Source organism: Malus sylvestris, chromosome 7 (assembly GCF_916048215.2).
Source record: "Malus sylvestris chromosome 7, drMalSylv7.2, whole genome shotgun sequence".
Lineage (NCBI taxonomy): Eukaryota > Viridiplantae > Streptophyta > Magnoliopsida > Rosales > Rosaceae > Malus > Malus sylvestris.
Window position 1 is genome coordinate 35,179,218 of NC_062266.1, and position 19,612 is coordinate 35,198,829.

General features: G+C 35.0%; 2 protein-coding genes and 1 long non-coding RNA gene across 5 annotated transcripts; 1 reads left to right on the forward strand and 2 right to left on the reverse strand.

The window, feature by feature from the left end:
- Positions 1-4,223: 4,223 nt before the first annotated feature.
- LOC126630354 (uncharacterized) lies at positions 4,224-6,189 on the reverse strand. The gene is made up of 3 exons (XR_007625962.1): positions 5,573-6,189; positions 5,242-5,323; positions 4,224-4,416 (listed from the first exon to the last, which is right to left on the reverse strand). It is a non-coding gene; the product is annotated as an uncharacterized LOC126630354 (long non-coding RNA).
- A 6,849-nt stretch (positions 6,190-13,038) lies between these two features.
- On the reverse strand, positions 13,039-15,805 carry LOC126630427 (uncharacterized). 3 transcript variants are annotated; one of them, XM_050300560.1, is made up of 7 exons: positions 15,470-15,805; positions 14,878-14,968; positions 14,615-14,730; positions 14,365-14,424; positions 14,221-14,286; positions 13,359-13,558; positions 13,039-13,272 (listed from the first exon to the last, which is right to left on the reverse strand). In XM_050300560.1, the coding sequence occupies exons 2-6, from the start codon at positions 14,960-14,962 to the stop codon at positions 13,367-13,369; spliced, it is 519 nt and encodes a 172-aa protein (XP_050156517.1). In that variant the 5' UTR covers positions 14,963-14,968; positions 15,470-15,805; the 3' UTR covers positions 13,039-13,272; positions 13,359-13,366. The 3 variants fall into 3 exon arrangements, with proteins under 3 accessions (XP_050156517.1, XP_050156516.1, XP_050156515.1); XM_050300559.1 differs by having other exon boundaries at positions 13,365-13,558; positions 15,466-15,805; XM_050300558.1 differs by having other exon boundaries at positions 15,466-15,803.
- Positions 15,806-17,457: 1,652 nt separating this feature from the next.
- LOC126628724 (anthocyanidin 3-O-glucosyltransferase 2-like) lies at positions 17,458-19,515 on the forward strand. Its single transcript, XM_050298507.1, has 2 exons — positions 17,458-18,186; positions 18,413-19,515. The coding sequence occupies exons 1-2, from the start codon at positions 17,640-17,642 to the stop codon at positions 19,315-19,317; spliced, it is 1,452 nt and encodes a 483-aa protein (XP_050154464.1). The 5' UTR covers positions 17,458-17,639; the 3' UTR covers positions 19,318-19,515.
- Positions 19,516-19,612: the final 97 nt, after the last annotated feature.

Consider the following 19,612-nt stretch of genomic DNA (forward strand, 5'->3'; position numbering starts at 1 on the left):
AAATCGTAAATGCGCTTCCACATGTTTTTTTAAAGTTTTCATTGATGCTTATGGAAAATATTTCGTGAAAATAAAAAATTTGCATCTTTGACCAAAAAAACGTGAGCTAACACTCACGGTTTTTAGTTGGTTTTGTAAATTCGTACATAAATCATCGTTCAATTTATTTATTTTCACATTCGTCTCACATTGAAGTTTTGAAAATTAAAGTAAGATTTTCCGTTGATATTTATGATGGTGGAATCCCATTTTAACAAAGTTTGGGGCTCCCTAGTATATTTTTCACTTATTTTTTAGTTTTCGGCTTAAATATTCTACCAAATATATATTTGTTGCTCAATAAATCGTACATTTATTGCTCAATAAACTGTAAAACCGCTTCAAATGCCTTATAAATTTTCCCCTAGTGCTCATGGAAAATATTTCGTCAAAATAAAAAAATTGATTTTTTAACCATAAAAATGGGTGTTAGGCAGGTTTAACGCGCAAGCGAGGCGAGATCCGTCACTCAAATTGAGGATGGCTCAGCACACGAAAAATGCGGCACGCAAAATAGGATGGGCCGTCGCACAAAAAACAAGGCACACAAAACAAGGCAGGCCGACACATATAAAAATAGGACATAAATCTAAATCTAAAGGTATTTGACTCCAAATAAAATTAACGTAGGAAGAAAAAAAACTTCAATGAAAAAAGAAAAAACAAGAAAATAAAAAATGATATGATTGGTACTTTTCTACCGATAGTCGGCAAGAGTTGACGCTAGTAAGGTAGCGACTACATCCATACATAATCGCTATTTTTAATCGCTAGCATCATACCAATCCCCTATTTTCAAATTTTTTTTTTGCTAATGTTTTATTTTTTTATTTTTTATTTTTTTATATATCTATACTAAAGAGGAGGGTTGCTCTATACTAAAAGGGACGGGGATGCGCTTAGCCTCATAATAGGCTAACAATAATATGGTTCAAATTCGCTCTTGGTAAGAATCGAACCTAAGACCTCCTACTTACAAGTGTTGAGGAATATCACTAGACCGTAGTACTAAGTGGTGCTAATGTTTCTTTTATTTCTCTTATCACACCAACAAACTATCATATTCATATTCTTCAAAATATATTTTTCCATACAAAATTTATTATAATTCATGTTTAAACACTTGTAATAAACGATTTAAAACTTAAATTTAAGGATATTTGAATTTAATAGTGGTTACTCAAATAAAGTGACGTATGAAGAAAAAACTCAAAGGAAAAAACAAAAAAGCATAAAATAAATAAATTAGAATAAGGAAATATCGATACAACGTTACTGATCCTTGCCCAATCGTACTTAAATCATCGTTCAATCTATTTATTTTCACCTTCGCCTCACCGTGAAATTTTGAAAATTAAAGTAAGACTTTCCGTTAAGATTCTTAAGGTAGAACCCATTTGACAATGTTTTGGGCCTCACTATTATATCTTTTTCTTTTTTAGTTTTCGTCTTAAATATTCTACTAAATATACATTTGTTCCTCAATAAATCATAAATCCGCTTCCAAATGCCTTATAAAGTTTTCCTTAATGCGCACAAAATATATTTTGAGAAAATAAAAAATTTGCATTTTTGACAAAAAAAACATGGGTTAACACTTACGGTTTTTAGTCAATTTTGCAAATTCATACATAAATCATCATTCAATATATTTATTTTCACATTCGCCTCACAGTGAAGATTTGAAAATTAAGGTAAGACTTTTCGTTAATATTCTTGAGGGTGGAACCCCATTTTAACAATGTTTTGGGCCTCACTAGTATATTGGCTTCACTTATTTTTTTAGTTTTCGGCTTAAATATTCTACTAAATATACATTTGTTGCTCAATAAATCATACAACCGCTCCCAAATGTCTTATAAAGTTTTTCTTAATGGTTAGGGAAATTATTTCACGAAAATAAAAAATTTACATTTTTCACAAAAAACATGGGTTAACACTCACGGGTTTTAGTAGGTTTTGCAAATTCGTACATAAATCATTGTTTTAATTATTTATTTTCACCTTCGTCTCACCGTGAAGTTTTGAAAATTAAAGTAAGACTTTATGTTGATATTTTTGAGGGTGTAACCCCATTTTAACAATGTTTTGGGCCTCACTACTATATTTTCAACCTATTTTCGTAGCATTCGGCTTAAATATTATACTAAATATACATTTATTCTTCAATAAATAGTAAAACTGCTTCCAAATGCCTTGTAAAGTTTTTTCTAATGCTCACAGAAAATATTTTGGGAAAATAAAAAATTTGCATTTTTTCCCAAAAAACATGGGTAACTCACAGTTTTTAGTCGGTTTTTCAAATTCATACATAAATCATCGTTCAAATTATTTATTTTCACCATTGCCTCACTGTGAAGCTCTGAAAATTAAAGTAAGAGTTTCCGGTGATATTCTTTAGTGTTTAACCCCATTTTAACAATGTTTTGGGCCTCACTAGGATATTTTTCACTTATTTTTTTAGTTTTCGGATTAAATACTCTACTAAATATACATTTGTTGCACAATAAAATCATACAACTGCTTCCAAATGCGTTATAAGTTTTCCTTAATGGTTAGGGAAATTATGTAGCGAAAATAAAAAATTTAGATTTTTCACAAAACATGTGGGTTAACACACTCACGGGTTTTAGTAGGTTTTGCAAATTCGTACATAAATCATCGTATAAATTATATATTTTCACCTTCGCTGTAACATCCCACATCGACCAACGGAGAGGGGGTGATGTGCCTTATATGTACATGCCCACCTTCTATAGCACGAGGCCTTTTGGGAGCTCACTGGCTTCGGGTTCCGTCGGAACTCCAAAGTTAAGCGAGTGCGCTTGAGAGCATTCCCATGATGGGTGATCCATTGGGAAGTTCTCTTGTGAGTTCCCAGAAACAAAACCATGTGGGAGTGGTCGGGGCCCAAAGCGGACAATATCGTGCTACGGTGGAGTCGAGCCCGGGATGTGGTGGGGGCCCAGGCCGGGATGTGACATTCGCCTCATCGTGAAGTTTTGAAAATTAAAGTAAAACTTTCAGTTGATATTTTTGAGGGTGTAACCCCATTTTAACAATGTTTTGGGCCTCACTACTATATTTTTCACTTATTTGCGTTGCTTTAGGCTTAAATATTATACTAAATATACATTTATTCTTCAATAAACCGTAAAACCACATCCAAATGCCTTGTAAAGTTTTTCCTAATGCTCATGAAAATTATTTCGCGAAAAAAAAAAATTTGCATTTTTCTCAAAAAAAACGTGGACTTTTTAGTAGGTTTTGCAAATTCATACATAAATCATCGTTCAAATTATTTAAATTTATCTCCGCCTCACAGTGAAGTTTTAAATATTAAAGTAAGACTTTCCGTTGATATTTCTGAGGGTGTAACCCCATTTTAACAATGTTTTGGGCCTCACCAATATATTTTTCATTTTTTTAGTTTTCGGCTTAAATATTATACGAAATATACATTTGTTACTTAGTAAATCATACAACCGCTTCCAAATGCCTTATAAAGTTTTCCTTAATGGTTAGGGAAATTATTTCACGAAAATAAAAAATTTGCATTTTTCACAAAAAACGTGGGTTAACAACACTCACGGGTTTTAGTAGGTTTTGCAAATTCGTACATAAATCATCGTTCAAATATTTTATTTTCACCTTCGCCTGACTGTGAAGTTTTGAAAATTATAGTAAGACTTTTCGTTGATATTTTTGACGGTGTAACCCTATTTTAACAATATTTTGGGCCTCACTTCTATATTTTTCACTTATTTTCGTAGCTTTTAGCTTTAATATTATACTAAATCTACATTTATTATTGAATAAACCATAAAACCACTTCCAAATGCATTGTAAAGTTTTCCCTAATGCTCACGAAAATTATTTCGCAAAAATAAAAAATTTGCATTTTCCCCAAAAAATGTGGGTTAACATTCACGGTTTTTAGTTGGTTTTGCAAATTTGTACATAAATTATCGTTCAAATTATTTATTTTCACCTTCGCCTCACCGTGAAGTTTTGAAAATTTAAGTAAGAGTTTCCGTTGATATTCTTGACGGTGTATGACACACCCCGATCGAGATCGAGGCATGCTGGCCGTCACTTGAGAGTGACGTAACCATGTGTACAGTGCAGAAGCAATAAGGATAAGAAATATACGAATAAATAAAAAAAAAACGAAAGCTACTAATGTGCACTAATAAGCAGAAAGTGCTATGAGTGAGATACAAGAGTAAATACTCCTAATCAGAGCATAGAAAGTCTATGTACAGTCCAATAGGACAAATACTAGTTATACAGTACCAGAAGATATCCTACGAATATTTTATTCTGTCAGAACCGCCGAGATCCTCGAACGCCACCAATAGCAAGTCTACCTAAAACCTGGAGAAGCGCAAAAAAGAAAACATGAGTGGACAAAAACAAAGCTTTTCAAAATCATTTCATTTATCAAATGCTCTAACCCCTCGCCGTAAAACATGTATACTTTTTCCCAGAAATAGAATATAAACACATATATATATATATATATATATATATCAATTCAAATCATGCTACACATATTCATAATCATAAGTATGCCATGCCAAGATATAAACAAGATAAGTAACTCAGGTGAAAATAACACATTAACCGGAACCCCTACAGAAGTCTGTACGGTTGAATTCATAGCTCATTAGTCAATCTAGCCGGAGTCACTACAGGTGACCTATATGACACTACACTGCACACGAGCCGGAACCACTGAAAGAGTCTGTACGACAAGACTGAGTGTAATATAATTATGCTCAATACAACGCTCTCATGGTATATGTGCGATAAATCGCTAGTCACCCCTACGAGTCGAAACCACCTATAATGGTTTGTACGACAAGATTATACATCTAAATTGGATCCAATGTGAGCATAGGGTGCAGGAGGTGACATTATATACAGGCCTATGCCATATCTCTAGCTAATCACTAACATCGGGGTGCAGGTGTATGAGCTCTATGCTTCTCAATTAATCACAACCGTTATTCACATTCACAATTCATAAACTCAACTGGGCTTACCTGAGCGTCTACAGCACCACAATTATATATAATGCATCATATACTGAACATAAATTTATATGCATGGCATTTCAAGGCATACTTCTATTTAAACGCATTTTCTGGGAAAATATCAAGTATATAAGTATTTACTGAAAACCAAAAGCCCACTCACTGGTATATCGAAGGGTCGTAGCCCCCGAGTCGCCCTTGACTACGCTCGCCCTCGGGATAAGTCTCCCCTATATGCGAAACAACTATAAAAACGTTAATTTAAAGCACATAACCAATACTAGCTAATAACTTCTCATACATTGCTCAAATGGGATGTTTGAATATACCAACGTGATCTACACAACCTCACGAACATCCTTATATTTTTAGAAAAATTTTCTGATGTCCCACGCGCCGGCAAGGGCACGGTAACACGCGCAGGGACCCTAACGGAATCCCCTAACCCCGTTAGGAATATTCCGTTAAAAAGCAACAGAAACCGTTAATTCTACCTGACGGCATCAAAATATTCCGTCAACTCTGACGGAATATTCTATCTTCTTCTCCCATTAACCTCGCCGGTCGCCGTCGCCGTTCATTGGAAACTGGAAAATCACGAAAACCTTCATATCTCGTCAAATTCTCATCCAAATTCCACGAAACTTGAACCAAATTGAAGCTTAGGACAAGTAGAACAAAACCTTATCTTTCAAAAGTCCTAAAATCGACGGAACTCGCTGAAAAATCCTTCGATATTCCGGCTAAACCTGCAACTCCTTATTCCCGAGCTTCCCGACGTCCAAATCACTTCATTTTTCTTCTCCGAGCCTCGTGAAGACGATCTAAAGCTCCCTATAACTTCAAAACTCTCAGAAAACTACACATTTACGTGTGCATGAACAGTACCTCAAATTGGAGGTTATGGTTTCTCGGGTTTTCGAGGGTTTCAAGTTCTAAAAATGGTACGAATGGACTCAGGAGCTTGTAGGGAACAAGAACATCACTTTTTAAACGTCGATCCGCGACTGGTTGAAGGAGTTTGAGGTTGACCATACGGTTTGTATGGAAATGGAAGGAAATCCGAGAGGGAAGGGGGAGAGAGAGAGTCAACGGGAGAGAGAGAAAAGTATGGGTGCTTGTGGGTGGTCCTAGTTGGTCACAACCAACAAAACTAAGTCCTAAGTGTTCCAAAAACTGAGGAAAATCTTTGAATTGGTCCAAATAAAACTTCACCCACATGACCACACAAAACGTCCAAGGGTAAATAAGTAATCTCACGCCGTCGAAAATAAATATTTCGGGACGGGCTGTGACAGTGTAACCCCATTTTTACAATGTTTTGGGCCTCACCAGGATATTTTCACTTACTTTTTTAGTTTTCGGCTTAAATATTCTACTAAATATACATTTGTTACTCAATAAATCATACAATCGCTTCCAAATGCCTTATAAAGTTTTTCTTAATGGTTAGGGAAATTATTTCACGAAAATAAAAAATTTGCATTTTTCACAGAAAACGTGGGTGTGACTCACGGGTTTTAGTAGGTTTTGCAAATTCGTACATAAATCATCGTTCAAACTGTTTATTTTCACCTTCGCCTGACCGTGAAGTTTTGAAAATTATAGTAAGACTTTCCGTTGATATTTTTGATGGTGTAACCCCATTTTAACAATATCTGGGCCTCACTACTATATTTTTCACTTATTTTCGTAGCTTTTATCTTTAATATTATACTAAATATACATTTATTCTTCAATAAACCATAAAACCGCTTCCAAATGCATTGTAAAGTTTTCCCTAATGCTCACGAAAATTATTTCGTAAAAATAAAAAATATGCAGCTTTTACAAAAAATGTGGGTTAACATTAACGGTTTTTAGTTGGTTTTGCAAATTTGTACATAAATTATCGTTTATATTATTTATTTTCACCTTCGCCTCACCGTGAAGTTTTGAAAATTTAAGTAAGAGTTTCCGTTGATATTCTTGACGGTGTAAGCCCATTTTAACAATGTTTTGGGCCTCACCAGGATATTTTCACTTACTTTTTTAGTTTTCGGCTTAAATATTCTACTAAATGTACATTTGTTACTCAATAAATCATACAACCGCTTCCAAATGCCTTATAAGTTTTTTCTTAATGGTTAGGGAAATTATTTCACGAAAATAAAAAATTTGCATTTTTCACAGAAAACGTGGGTTAAGACTCACGGGTTTTAGTAGGTTTTGCAAATTCGTACAAAAATCATCGTTCAAATTGTTTATTTTCACCTTCACCTGACCGTGAAGTTTTGAAAATTATAGTAAGACTTTCCGTTGATATTTTTTACAGTGTAACCCCATTTTAACAATATTTTATGCCTCACTACTATATTTTTCACTTATTTTCGTAGCTTTTAGCTTTAATATTATACTAAATATACATTTATTCTTCAATAAACCGTAAAACCATTTCCAAATGCATTGTAAAGTTTTCCCTAATGCTCACGAAAATCATTTCGTAAAAATAAAAAAATTGCATTTTTCCCAAAAAATGTGGGTTAACATTCACGGTTTTTAGTTGGTTTTGCAAATTCGTACATAAATTATCGTTCAAATTATTTATTTTCACCTTCGCCTCACCGTGAAGTTTTGAAAATTTAAGTAAGAGTTTCCATTGATATTGTTGACAGTGTAACCCCATTTTTACAATGTTTTGGGCCTCACAAGGATATTTTCACTTACTTTTTTAGTTTTCGGCTTAAATATTCTACTAAATATACATTTGTTACTCAATAAATCATACAACTGCTTCCAAATGCCTTACAAAGTTTTTCTTAATGGTTAGGGAAATTATTTCACGAAAATAAAATATTTGCATTTTTCACAGAAAACATGGGTTAACACTCACGAGTTTTAGTAGGTTTTGCAAATTCGTACAAAAATCATCATTCAAATTGTTTATTTTCACCTTCGCCTGACCATGAAGCTTTGAAAATTATAGTAAGACTTTTAGTTGATATTTTTGACGGTGTAACCCTATTTTAACAATATTTGGGCCTCACTACTATATTTTTCACTTATTTTCATAGCTTTTAGCTTTAATATTATACTAAATATACATTTATTCTTCAATAAACCGTAAAACCACTTCCAAATGCATTGTAAAGTTTTCCCTAATGCTCACGAAAATTATTTCTCAAAAATAAAAAATTTGCATTTTTCCCCAAAAATGTGGGTTAAACTAACATTCACGGTTTTTAGATGGTTTTGCAAATTCATACATAAATTATCGTTCAAATTATTTATTTTCACCTTCGGCTCACCGTGAAGTTTTGAAAATTTAAGTAAGAGTTTCCGTTGATATTCTTGACGGTGTAACCCCATTTTTACAATGTTTTGGGCCTCACCATGATATTTTCACTTACTTTTTTAGTTTTTGGCTTAAATATTCTACTAAATATACATTTGTTACTCAATAAATCATACAACCACTTCCAAATGCCTTATAAATTTTTTCTTAATGGTTAGGGAAATTATTTCACGAAAATAAAAAATTTGAATTTTTCACAGAAAACGTGGATTAACACTCACGGGTTTTAGTAGGTTTTGCAAATTCGTACATAAATCATTCGTTCAAATTGTTTATTTTCACCTTCGCCTGACCGTGAAGTTTTGAAAATTATAATAAGACTTTCTGTTGATATTTTTGACGGTGTAACCCTATTTTAACAATATTTTGGGTCTCACTACTATATTTTTCACTTATTTTCGTAGCTTTTATCTTTAATATTATACTAAATATACATTTATTCTTCAATAAACCGTAAAACCATTTCCAAATGCATTGTAAAGTTTTCCCTAATGCTCACGAAAATTATTTCGCAAAAATAAAAAATTTGCATTTATCCCAAAAAATGTGGGTTAACATTCACAGTTTTTAGTTGGTTTTGCAAATTCGTACATAAATTATTGTTCAAATTATTTATTTTCACCTTCGGCTCACCGTGAAGTTTTGAAAATTTAAGTAAGAGTTTCCGTTGATATTCTTGATGGTGTAACCCCATTTTTACAATGTTTTGGGCCTCACCAGGATATTTTCACTTACTTTTTTAGTTTTCGGCTTAAATATTCTACTAAATATACATTTGTTACTCAATAAATCATACAACCGCTTCCAAATGCCTTATAAAGTTTTTCTTAATGGTTAGGGAAATTATTTCACGAAAATAAAAAATTTGCATTTTTCACAAAAAACGTGGGTAACTCACGGGTTTTAGTAGGTTTTGCAAATTTGTACATAAATCATCGTTCAAATTGTTTATTTTCACCTTCGCCTAACCGTGAAGTTTTGAAAATTATAGTAAGACTTTCCGTTGATATTTTTGACGGTGTAACCCCATTTTAACAATATTTTAGGCCTCACTACTATATTTTTCACTTATTTTTGTAGCTTTTAGCTTTAATATTATACCAAATATACATTTATTCTTCAATAAACCATAAACCGCTTCCAAATGCATTGTAAAGTTTTCCCTAATGCTCACGAAAATTATTTTGCAAAAATAAAAAATTTGCAGTTTTTACAAAAAAAACATGGGTTAACACTTACGGTTTTTAGTAGGTTTACAGAAATCATCATTCAAATTATTTATTTTCACCTTGTCCTCACTGTGAAGTTTTGAAAATTAAAGTACGACTTTCCGTTGATATTTTTTAGGGTGTAACCCCATTTTAACAATATTTTGGGCCTCACTACTATATTTTTCACTTATTTTCGTAGCTTTCGACTTAAATATTATACTAAGTATACAATTATTCTTCAATAAACTGTAAAACGGCTTCCAAATGTCTTGTAAAGTTTTCCCTACTGCTCACAAAAAATATTTTGCGAAATTAAAAAATTTGCAATTTTCACAAAAACATGGGTTAACACTCACAATTTTTAGTATGTTTTGCAAATTCGTACATAAATCATCATTCAAATTATTTAAATTCACATTCGCTTCGCTGTGAAGTTTTGAAAATTAAAGGAAGACTTTACGTTGATATTTTAGGGTGTAACCCCATTTTAACAATATTTTGGGCCTCACAACTATATTTTTCACTTATTTTCGTAGCGTTCGGCTCAAATAATATACTAAATACACATTTATTCTTCAATAAACCATAAAACCGCTTCTAAATGCCTTGTAAAGTTTTTCCTAATGCTCACGGAAATTATTTCAAGAAAATAAAAAATTGCATTTTTTTGCAAAAAACGTGGTATACCACTTACGGTTTTTAGTCGGTTTCATCGTTCAAATTATTTATTTTCACATTCACCTCCCCATGAAGTTTTGAAAATTAAAGTAAGAGTTTTTGTTGATATTCTTGAGTGTGTAACCCCATTTTAACAATGTTTTGGGCCTCACTAGGATATTTTTCACATATTTTTTTAGTTTTCTGCTTAAATATTCTATTAAATATACATTTGTTACTCAATAAATCATACAACTGCTTCCAAATGCCTAATAATGATTTCCCTTATGGTAAGGAAAATTATTTCTCAAAAATAAAAAATTTGCATTTTTCACAAAAAACGTGGGTTAACACTCACGGGTTTTAGTAGGTTTTGCAAATTCGTACATATCTCATCGTTAAAATTATTTATTTTCACTTTTGCCTCACCGTGAAGTTTTGAAAATTAAAGTAAGATTTTCCGTTGATATTTTTGAGGGTGTAAGTAACCCCATTTTAACAATGTTTTGGGCCTCACTACTATATTTTTCACTCATTTTCATAGCTTTCGGCTTAAATATTATACCAAATATACATTTATTCTTCAATAAACCGTAAAACCGCTTCCAAATGCCTTGTAAAGTTTTCCCTAATGCTCACGGAAATTATTTCATGAAAATAAAAATTTTGCATTTTTCACAAAAAAACGTGGGTTAACACTCATGGTTTTTAGTAGGTTTTGCAAATTCGTACATAAATCATCGTTCAAATTATTTATTTTCACCTTCGCCTGACCGTGAAGTTTTGAAAATTAAAGTAAGACTTTCCGTTGATATTTTTTAGGGTGTAACCCCATTTTAACAATGTTTTGGACCTCACTACTATATTTTTCACTTATTTTCGTAGCATTCGGCTTGAATATTATACTAAAAATACATTTATTCTTCAATAAACCATAAAACTGCTTCCAAATGCCTTGTAAAGTTTTCTCTAATGCTCACGAAAAATATTTCGCGAAAATAAAAAATTTGCAATTTTCACAAAAATTGTGGGTTAACACTCACGGTTTTTAGTAGGTTTTGCAAATTCGTACATAAATCATCATTCAAATTATTTAAATTCACCTTCACCTCACCGTGAAGTTTTGAAAATTAAATTACGACTTTTTGTTGATATTTTTTAGGGTGTAACCCCATTTTAACCATTTTGGGCCTCACTACTATATTTTTCACTTATTTTCGTAGCTTTCGGCTTAAATATTATACTAAATATACATTTATTATTCAATAAACCGTAAAACCGCTTCCAAATGCCTTGTAAAGTTTTTCCTAATGCTCACGGAAAATATTTCACCAAAATAAAAAAATTGCATTTTTCATTAAAAAATATTTCCCTAATTCTTTATTTTCACGTTCGCCTCACTGTGAAGTTTTGAGTATTAAAGTAAGAGTTTCCATTGATATTCTTGTAGGTGTAACCCCATTTTTACATTGTTTTGGGCGTCACTACTATATTTTTTAGCTTTAAGCTTAAATATACATTTGTTGCTCACTAAGTCATAAAACCACTTCCAAATGCTTTATAAAATTTTCCTTAATGGTTGGGGAAATTATTTCGCGAAAATAAAAAAAATTGTATTTTTCACAAAAAACGTGTGTTAACACTCACGATTTTTAGTAGGTTTTGCAAATTCGTAAATAAATCATTGTTCAAATTATTTATTTTCACCTTCGCCTCACCATGAAGTTTTGAAAATTAAAGTAGGACTTTCCGTTGATATTTTTTCAGGTGTAACCCCTTTTTAACAATGTTTTTGGCCTCACTACTATATTTTTCACTTAAGCGTTCGGCTTAAATATTATACTACATATATATTTATTCTTCAATAAACCGAAAACCGCTTCCAGTGGCTTGTAAAGTTTTCCCTATTGCTCATGTAAAATTTTCGCCAAAATAAAAAAGTTGTATTTTTCTCATCACGGTTTATAGTTGGATTTGATTGTACAAAATCTATTTACTTTCACCTTCACCTCACAATGAGGTTTTGAAAAACCATGTAAGACTTACAGTTAATATTCTTGTAGATAGAGTCCCGTTTCGACAATATTTTAGACCGCACTATAATATTTGTCTATTTATTATTTAATTTTTGATTTAAATATTCTATTAAAAATATATTTGTAGCTCAATAAACCGCTTTCAATTACCTTTTACTATTACCCTTAATCATTATGGAAAATATTTAAGAAAGAAAAATTCTGTTGAAGGAGACAAGTGACCATTGCATTACATGATTCCATAGCCGCTAAAATGATCTCTCTTCCGATTCTTTCGGACATTGACACGTGGAATTACATACTTGCTGCATATATTTTTAGAAACTTTAATAAAAAAACTCCCGATACTGTTCACTTTAACGAAAAACCACATTTGTACTCTAAAAAATCAATCCTGATACTATTCACTTATAACACCTTTTTGTCATTTTCATTAAAACTCAAAATTTTCAAACCATTTTCATTAATTTTCCTTATATTTTTCCTTTCTCAAAGTGCAGTAGTTTTCTCACTTTTTATTACCTTTAAAGAGTTGTTGAAAAATAATTTGATTTGAGCTGTTTATTTACAGGTGATGTTAGCTTTAGTAAGTATATAAATATTGTACTCACTCCATTACAAGAAGGTAGGAGAAATTATACGCATTAATCTGTTTATTTACTAGTGTAGTGTGCGTCTTGGACAGACGGACAACGAAACACGAGCAATTATACCCATTAATCTGTCAAAAAGTAGGCAACGATACTTTTGAAGGGGCAAACTCCAAATCAGACATAATAATATCAGCAAATACTCATCGATTGCACAACCTGGCGATTTTGAATATACATTGGAAATGGTTTACATGTCTGAATGTCAAAGCAAGTCCAGGAGCCCAGGAACTTTGGATGCACAGATGACCAACTCTTCAGCTCGTCGTCAATTTGAATTGACCAGCCCCAAGAATCCTAATAAACCTGCAGAAACACAAAGAATAAACATTTACTTGAGGACTTGCCTTGCCAACTAAGCGGGTAAAACATCAAAATGTACAAGTATAGACCTCAACTATTAGAATGACGAGGTGCCCACTGAAGAGTATCCAGCAGCTCTCATCTCTTTCAGCGTGCTAGCTAACCAATCCAAGCCCTCGTAAAGGCCATCGCCTCGAAGGGCACAAGTCCCTTGTATGTGCCATTTTCTGTTCTTGAGATCAAATAGGCCTAGTCCTTCACACACTTCCATTGGCGACATAGCTCCTTTCTGGATAGGAAACGACAAATAAATAAATCGCAAAAAGTTAACAAGGAACCAGCGTTTCAAAATCATGTGTATGCTGGCTGAATGGCATGAATAAAACTTGCCCACAAGAAATAATACATGTGCACCGACAGGGGATCAGTCAGTAAATTACTTTCGTTATTGTTGGTATGTAGGATGAATTACAAAAGTGAAGTGTTATTGCCTATGAGCCTTGGCTCAAATTGAACGAGTGACATGGAATCAAGGGGTAGGTCTTGGGTTCAGTTCCCCTTGTAACCAAAAGTTTGGCCATCCCTAAAAAGCAATGAAAAGGACTCGACAGTACTTAGAACGGATGTGAATACTGAAAATAGACAGCAATCAGCAGCCCAGTACTGCAACATCTGACATCTAACTATGACCATTTAGTAAATTGTAATTTTAACACTCTGATTTGAGACCTAATTACTTGAGAGTAACATCCCATGCAGCAAATAACTGTTGAAATAGAATTCTGAAAAAAGACAATAATACCCTGTGCCATCCTCTAACTTGGGGATCAGTAACTCACACACCCCTAGAGATTATGTGGGCAATCAACTTGCACATTCTTATGTTGGTTGAAATCATGAACTTTACATTATCATGCAATACACAGATCAGAAACTAATACTACGACATACCATATCCTGTTTATTAGCAAACACCAAGATGACACTGCTGAGCATAAAAGGATCACTGATGATGGCCTGAAAATAATAAAGATAGATAAGTGAGAAACAACTACGCACTTGTATTTAAACTGTATGCATTGCTGAGCATACAACCTGAAATTCCTCCTTCGCTCTTCCAATTCTCTCTCTGTCCAAGGAATCAACAACGTAAATCTGCAGATGGAAAATAAAACATGTTAAGGGTAACTAGAAGCTTCTATTTATTGACCTATTACAAAGCTGAGAAAGGTGAGCTGGGAAGTGAGACAAGTACTAGTAACTTGAAAAGAAAGGGACAGCTGACTAGCAATATTCAAGAACCATCAATATCCAGAAGAAAAAGACCAGAGAAAGTTTCAATTACCAGCCCGTCCGTGTTATTAAAGTAATGCCTCCAGAGTGGCCTTAGTTTCTCTTGTCCACCGACATCCCAAACAGTGAACATCACATTCTTATACTGAATTTTCTCCACATTGAAACCTGTTAATACAAAGAAAGAAATGCCTTAACGGAACATCTAAACAACCTGTATCACAATCGTTGACATACATCACATAGACAAGAACTCCCCAACATCAAAACCCCCATGTATCAAGATGCCTGATTCTAGTGATCAGAGACACCCACCTATTGTAGGGACAGTTGACAAAACTTCACCAATGTGCAGCTTGTAAAGGATGGTTGTTTTACCAGCTGCGTCGAGGCCAAGCATTACAACCTATGCCACCGCGGAAATATGAAAAGCGGGTCAGTGTAATGTCAATCGCCAACTAAACATATCATGCTCTTGAATTAGATGGAGGCAATGGAAATCTAACCGGAAGTCGATCATTTAGCATACAACGAATGCACGCTTACAAAAGCCGTTATGCATACACTTTATAGGAATACAAACATGTACAATTAATTGGGCGAATATTATCTAAGCAAGGATTATTTAGAGAAATATAAAGCCAAATAATTTCCTAAATGATTAAGTTTAACTAATTAATGACGGCATCAACCCACCGATCGAAGAATTGAACCAGTATAGGTAAAAACAACACACACACACGCACAAAAACCATTACGGTATGAACCCTAGATATCCCTGCACAGATATAATAATCAAAGTACCCAAAAAAAGAGTAGGAAAATAGAACAAAAAAGCTGCAAAATTCTCCCGAAATACAAAAGAACATAGAAAATGAAAAGAGAGAGAGAGAGAGAGAGTACTCGCATCTCAGTGTTGCCGAAGAAGGTGTCGAAGAGCTTCCGAAAAGCTTGACCCATGGCGACGAAACAATACTGGGAGAAAGAGAAAAGGGAAAGCTAGATCTCTCTCTTCGTCTTTCTCTCTCTATCTCTCTCTTCGTCTGTGTGGGTGTTTGTATGAAGTTGACCGGGAGGTCGTCGTCGACTATAGAGAGAGAGAGAAATCAGTAGGGAAGGGTTCGATCGAGATAGAGAGAAACAGCAGCCGCGTGAGTCTGCTGCCTGGGGAAGAAAATTGCTGAAATAGAAGAAAAATAAAACAGAAAACAAAACAAGGTAGCCTTGTCTTTATTTTTTGCTTTCTCATCCTGGATGCGGATGGATGCAAAGAACCAAAGAAAACTAATTGGAAATGTTTGAAAAGTTTGAGTTTTAACAAAATAAATGGTAAAGTAAATAGTATTAGGGTTGACTTTTTAGCGTAAAAATGTAGCTTTTCGTTAAAGTTCCCAAGAAAAAAAGATTGCATCCAACATTTTACATTTATTTAAAAAATCTCATTCTACACTTCTCACAAGTGTATTTTTCTTTCCTAGTATAGAAAATTTGAAGTGTAAAATGAGATTTTTAGAATGCTAATAATAATTCTCTTATTTAATTATTAATTATTAATTTTATGTTGAAACAAAAATGGAAATAAAATGATGGTAAATTAGAATATTCTTTCCATTTCTCATCCTTAGGCGGCCCATATTCCATGCTCTGAAATTGGGCTTACAGACTGAAGACTAAGTGGGCTTCATGACATGCAGTCCAATTTCTTTACCGCCAATGACCAGAATCGTCCCACTGCAAGGCGCAAGACCAAAATACAATGACTCACTCCTACTTATCAGCGCATTTCGCAATTGCCTGCGGATCTGGACAATTCTATTAATCTAACGTGTTACGTGACATGTCAAATTTTAAATTTCGACACCTACCACTAGATTAATTTCAACTAAACACTCATAAATCTGTAAAAATAAAATAAATGAAATGCTGCAAATGTAGAGACTCGACATTCTTCACACTAGGAGGTTAATATAATTTTTTAAATTAAACCAGTAAAATTAGAATATTTTTTTTTCCTTTTGTCACATTCCATACCTTTATCATATATTCATGAGATAGGACCATACGGTTCAATTCAAGACAATGGCGACAACCGCAACACTTAAATTCGACTGCTCTTCCCTCCCACTTCTAGGTTCGATTCTCTGTAATGGCAAATTTGAATCACTTTGGCTTTTTCCAACAGGTTTTTTTGCTTCATTTTCTGTTGTTCTCCAACAGACCAACACCTTTCCATCTTGGACGGTTAATTTATTCTCAAGAATGAACCTGTTTTGTTCTATCTTTCTGTTATACTCTTATATGTCATTACACATTTCAAAATAAACATAATATTTCTCCTCAAAAACTTCAATTTTCTGCCATAAAACCTATTGTCTATTGCATAAAACAAGAAATCTAAGCAGAAATGTCATGACTTATATAAACAAATTAACATAATTCATTATGATGTCATATAAATTAGGTTACTAATTTGTTTATGTATTTCTTTGTTGATGGTTTCTACTTTCGCCAATTTTCCACCTTGCCAAGTAGGTTTTTTGTGAAGACTCACTATGATCAATTTCCTTTTTACAATTTTTGTTTTATGTTAATTTCTATTAATTTATGTAATTAAAATGTCATGTCTTATTGAAAAAATTGTCAGTGTTGATGACGCGCAACATTGCGTGGGCAACACTCAAATTCATTGCAAATCAAAAAGTCTTGGTGGTCTTCCCTCCCCACCTAATAAATTGGGAGTGCCGCAGCCCGTGATCGGGTCATGTGGTGGCACGTATTGCCACCCCAGTCAAGTAATAATCCGGTGGGCCCTCTGGGGGTTATAAACTGCATTGGGTTAATACCTATAGCGACCGGTCAGTCACGGCCTATCGTGGACATAACCAATACCTTACGAAGAAGAAGAAGAGTAAGGGGAAACCAGCGATGAATGAATGGTAGGCAAGGCAAGCAGTCCTCCTAGTAAGCCTGCTTGCTAACTGCTGTTCAAGTATTGGAGGTGGCGAGTAGCGCATGCATTTCTTGTTAACGACTATATAAAGTCCAGTCCCATCCAAACGCATGCATTGTGAGTTGTAATGGCACCGCCGCCGCCCACCAAAATCGAGCCACAAACAACTAATGGTCAGCCCCATCTCGCCGACGCCTACGACCGTCACGTGGCAGCCGCAGCCTTCCCTTTTGCCACCCATGCAAGTCCCATGCTTGACATCGTTCGCCGCCTAGCTGCCGCCCTTCCAAACACTCTCTTCTCGTTCTTCAGCACTTCGAAATCCAACAGCTCTCTCTTTTCCAACAACAGCAATAATAACATGCCGCCTAACATAAGGGTGTACGATGTGGCTGACGGGGTGCCCGAGGGGTATGTTTTTGTTGGTAAGCCCCAGGAGGACATAGAGCTCTTCATGAAAGCGGCACCGGAAAACTTACGGAGGAGCTTAGACGCCTCCGTGGCGGACACCGGGAAGCATATCAGCTGCTTGATCACCGACGCCTTCCTTTGGTTTGGAGTCCACTTGGCTGACGATTTGGGAGCGCTTTGGGTCCCTTTCTGGCTCTCCGGGCTTAACTCCCTCTCTGTTCACGTGCATACCGATCTCATCCGGGACACTATCGGAACTCAAGGTGCGTACGTTTATACTTATCCTGTCTTTAAAGGTGAAACTTTAAAAATATAATTAATAAATGAGATGATTAAATGTAGTAGGGACTAAAATTAGATTTTTAATCTTACAAGGTTATAATCTAAAACTCATCTGTTTTAAGGATTAAAATGAAATTTTCTGTACTTCTATTAGAAAAAGTAAGAAATTTAATTTTATGTTCTAAGCATTAAAGTTTGGTCATGCAGGTATTACAGGCCGTGAAAACGAGCTCATCGTCGACAAAAATGTGAACATCCAAGGACTGTCCAAGGTGCGGATCAAAGACTTACAAGAAGGAGTCATTTTCGGAAACTTGGACTCGGTATTTTCCCGCATGCTACTTCAAATGGGTCGGCTCCTCCCCCGCGCCACCGCAGTTTTTATGAACTGCTTCGAAGAACTCGACCTCCCCGTAACAAACGACCTAAAGTTCAAATTCAACAAACTCCTCAACGTAGGACCTTCCAACGTAGCATCCCGGCTGCCACCGCTGCCGCCATCAGACGCTTTGATCTTGTCGTGGCTTGACAAGCAAGACGCTCCATCCTCCGTCGTGTACGTCAGTTTCGGGTCGGTGGCGACCCCGCCGGAGAAGGAGCTGCTAGCAATAGCGGAGGCCCTGGAAGCCACAGGGGCTCCCTTCTTGTGGTCGCTCAAGGACAACTTCAAGACACCGTTGCTGAACGAGTTCTTGACAAAAATATTGTCAAAGGTGAACGGGATGGTGGTGCCGTGGGCTCCTCAGCCGCATGTCCTGGCCCACGCTTCGGTCGGAGCTTTCGTGTCACATTGCGGCTGGAACTCGCTGCTGGAGACTATAGCCGGAGGGGTGCCCATGATTTGTAGGCCATTTTTTGGAGACCACAGGCTTAATGCAAGGATGGTGGAGGACGAGTTGGAGATAGGGGTAAATGTGGAGGGAGGAGTTTTTACCACGGAGGGGCTGGTAAAAAGTTTGGAAGTGGTTTTGTTGGCAGAAAGTGGGAGGAAATTCAGAGACAATATAAAGAAGGTCAAACAACTCGCAGTAGAGGCGGTTGGACCACAAGGGAGCTCCACTCGGAACTTCAAATCGTTGTTGGATGTTATATCAGGATCCAATAAAGCGTAGTGCGAGGGCAGTAAATGCAGCACCATAAATAACAACCTTATAATACCTGTATCTTGCTCAATGATTATGCACCATCTACGGGCGGACATATTTATTTATTTGGAATGATCTCTTGCGGATCAATGTTACTCTTCTCTGCGTCATTGTCATTTGCTAAAACCTTGATCTTATTATTGTTCTGCTTTCTCGGTCTGAAAAGTGCATTGTTGGAATTGAATTGGAACGACAAGTAGCTTTAGATTATGGAGTTATTGCTAGAGCCGAACATGAGGGAAAGGTCATTTATACCGATACT

Coding starts and splice junctions, on each gene's coding strand:
- LOC126630427 (XM_050300559.1), bottom strand. CDS start 15,522: ATGGGTCAAGCTTTTCGGAAGCTCTTCGACACCTTCTTCGGCAACACT. Junction 14,731..14,877: donor GTCAACTGTCCCTACAATAG/GTGGGTGTCTCT, acceptor TTGTATTAACAG/GTTTCAATGTGGAGAAAATT. Junction 13,559..14,220: donor TTGCTAATAAACAGGATATG/GTATGTCGTAGT, acceptor TTTCCTATCCAG/AAAGGAGCTATGTCGCCAAT.
- LOC126628724 (XM_050298507.1), top strand. CDS start 17,640: ATGGCACCGCCGCCGCCCACCAAAATCGAGCCACAAACAACTAATGGT. Junction 18,187..18,412: donor GGACACTATCGGAACTCAAG/GTGCGTACGTTT, acceptor TTGGTCATGCAG/GTATTACAGGCCGTGAAAAC.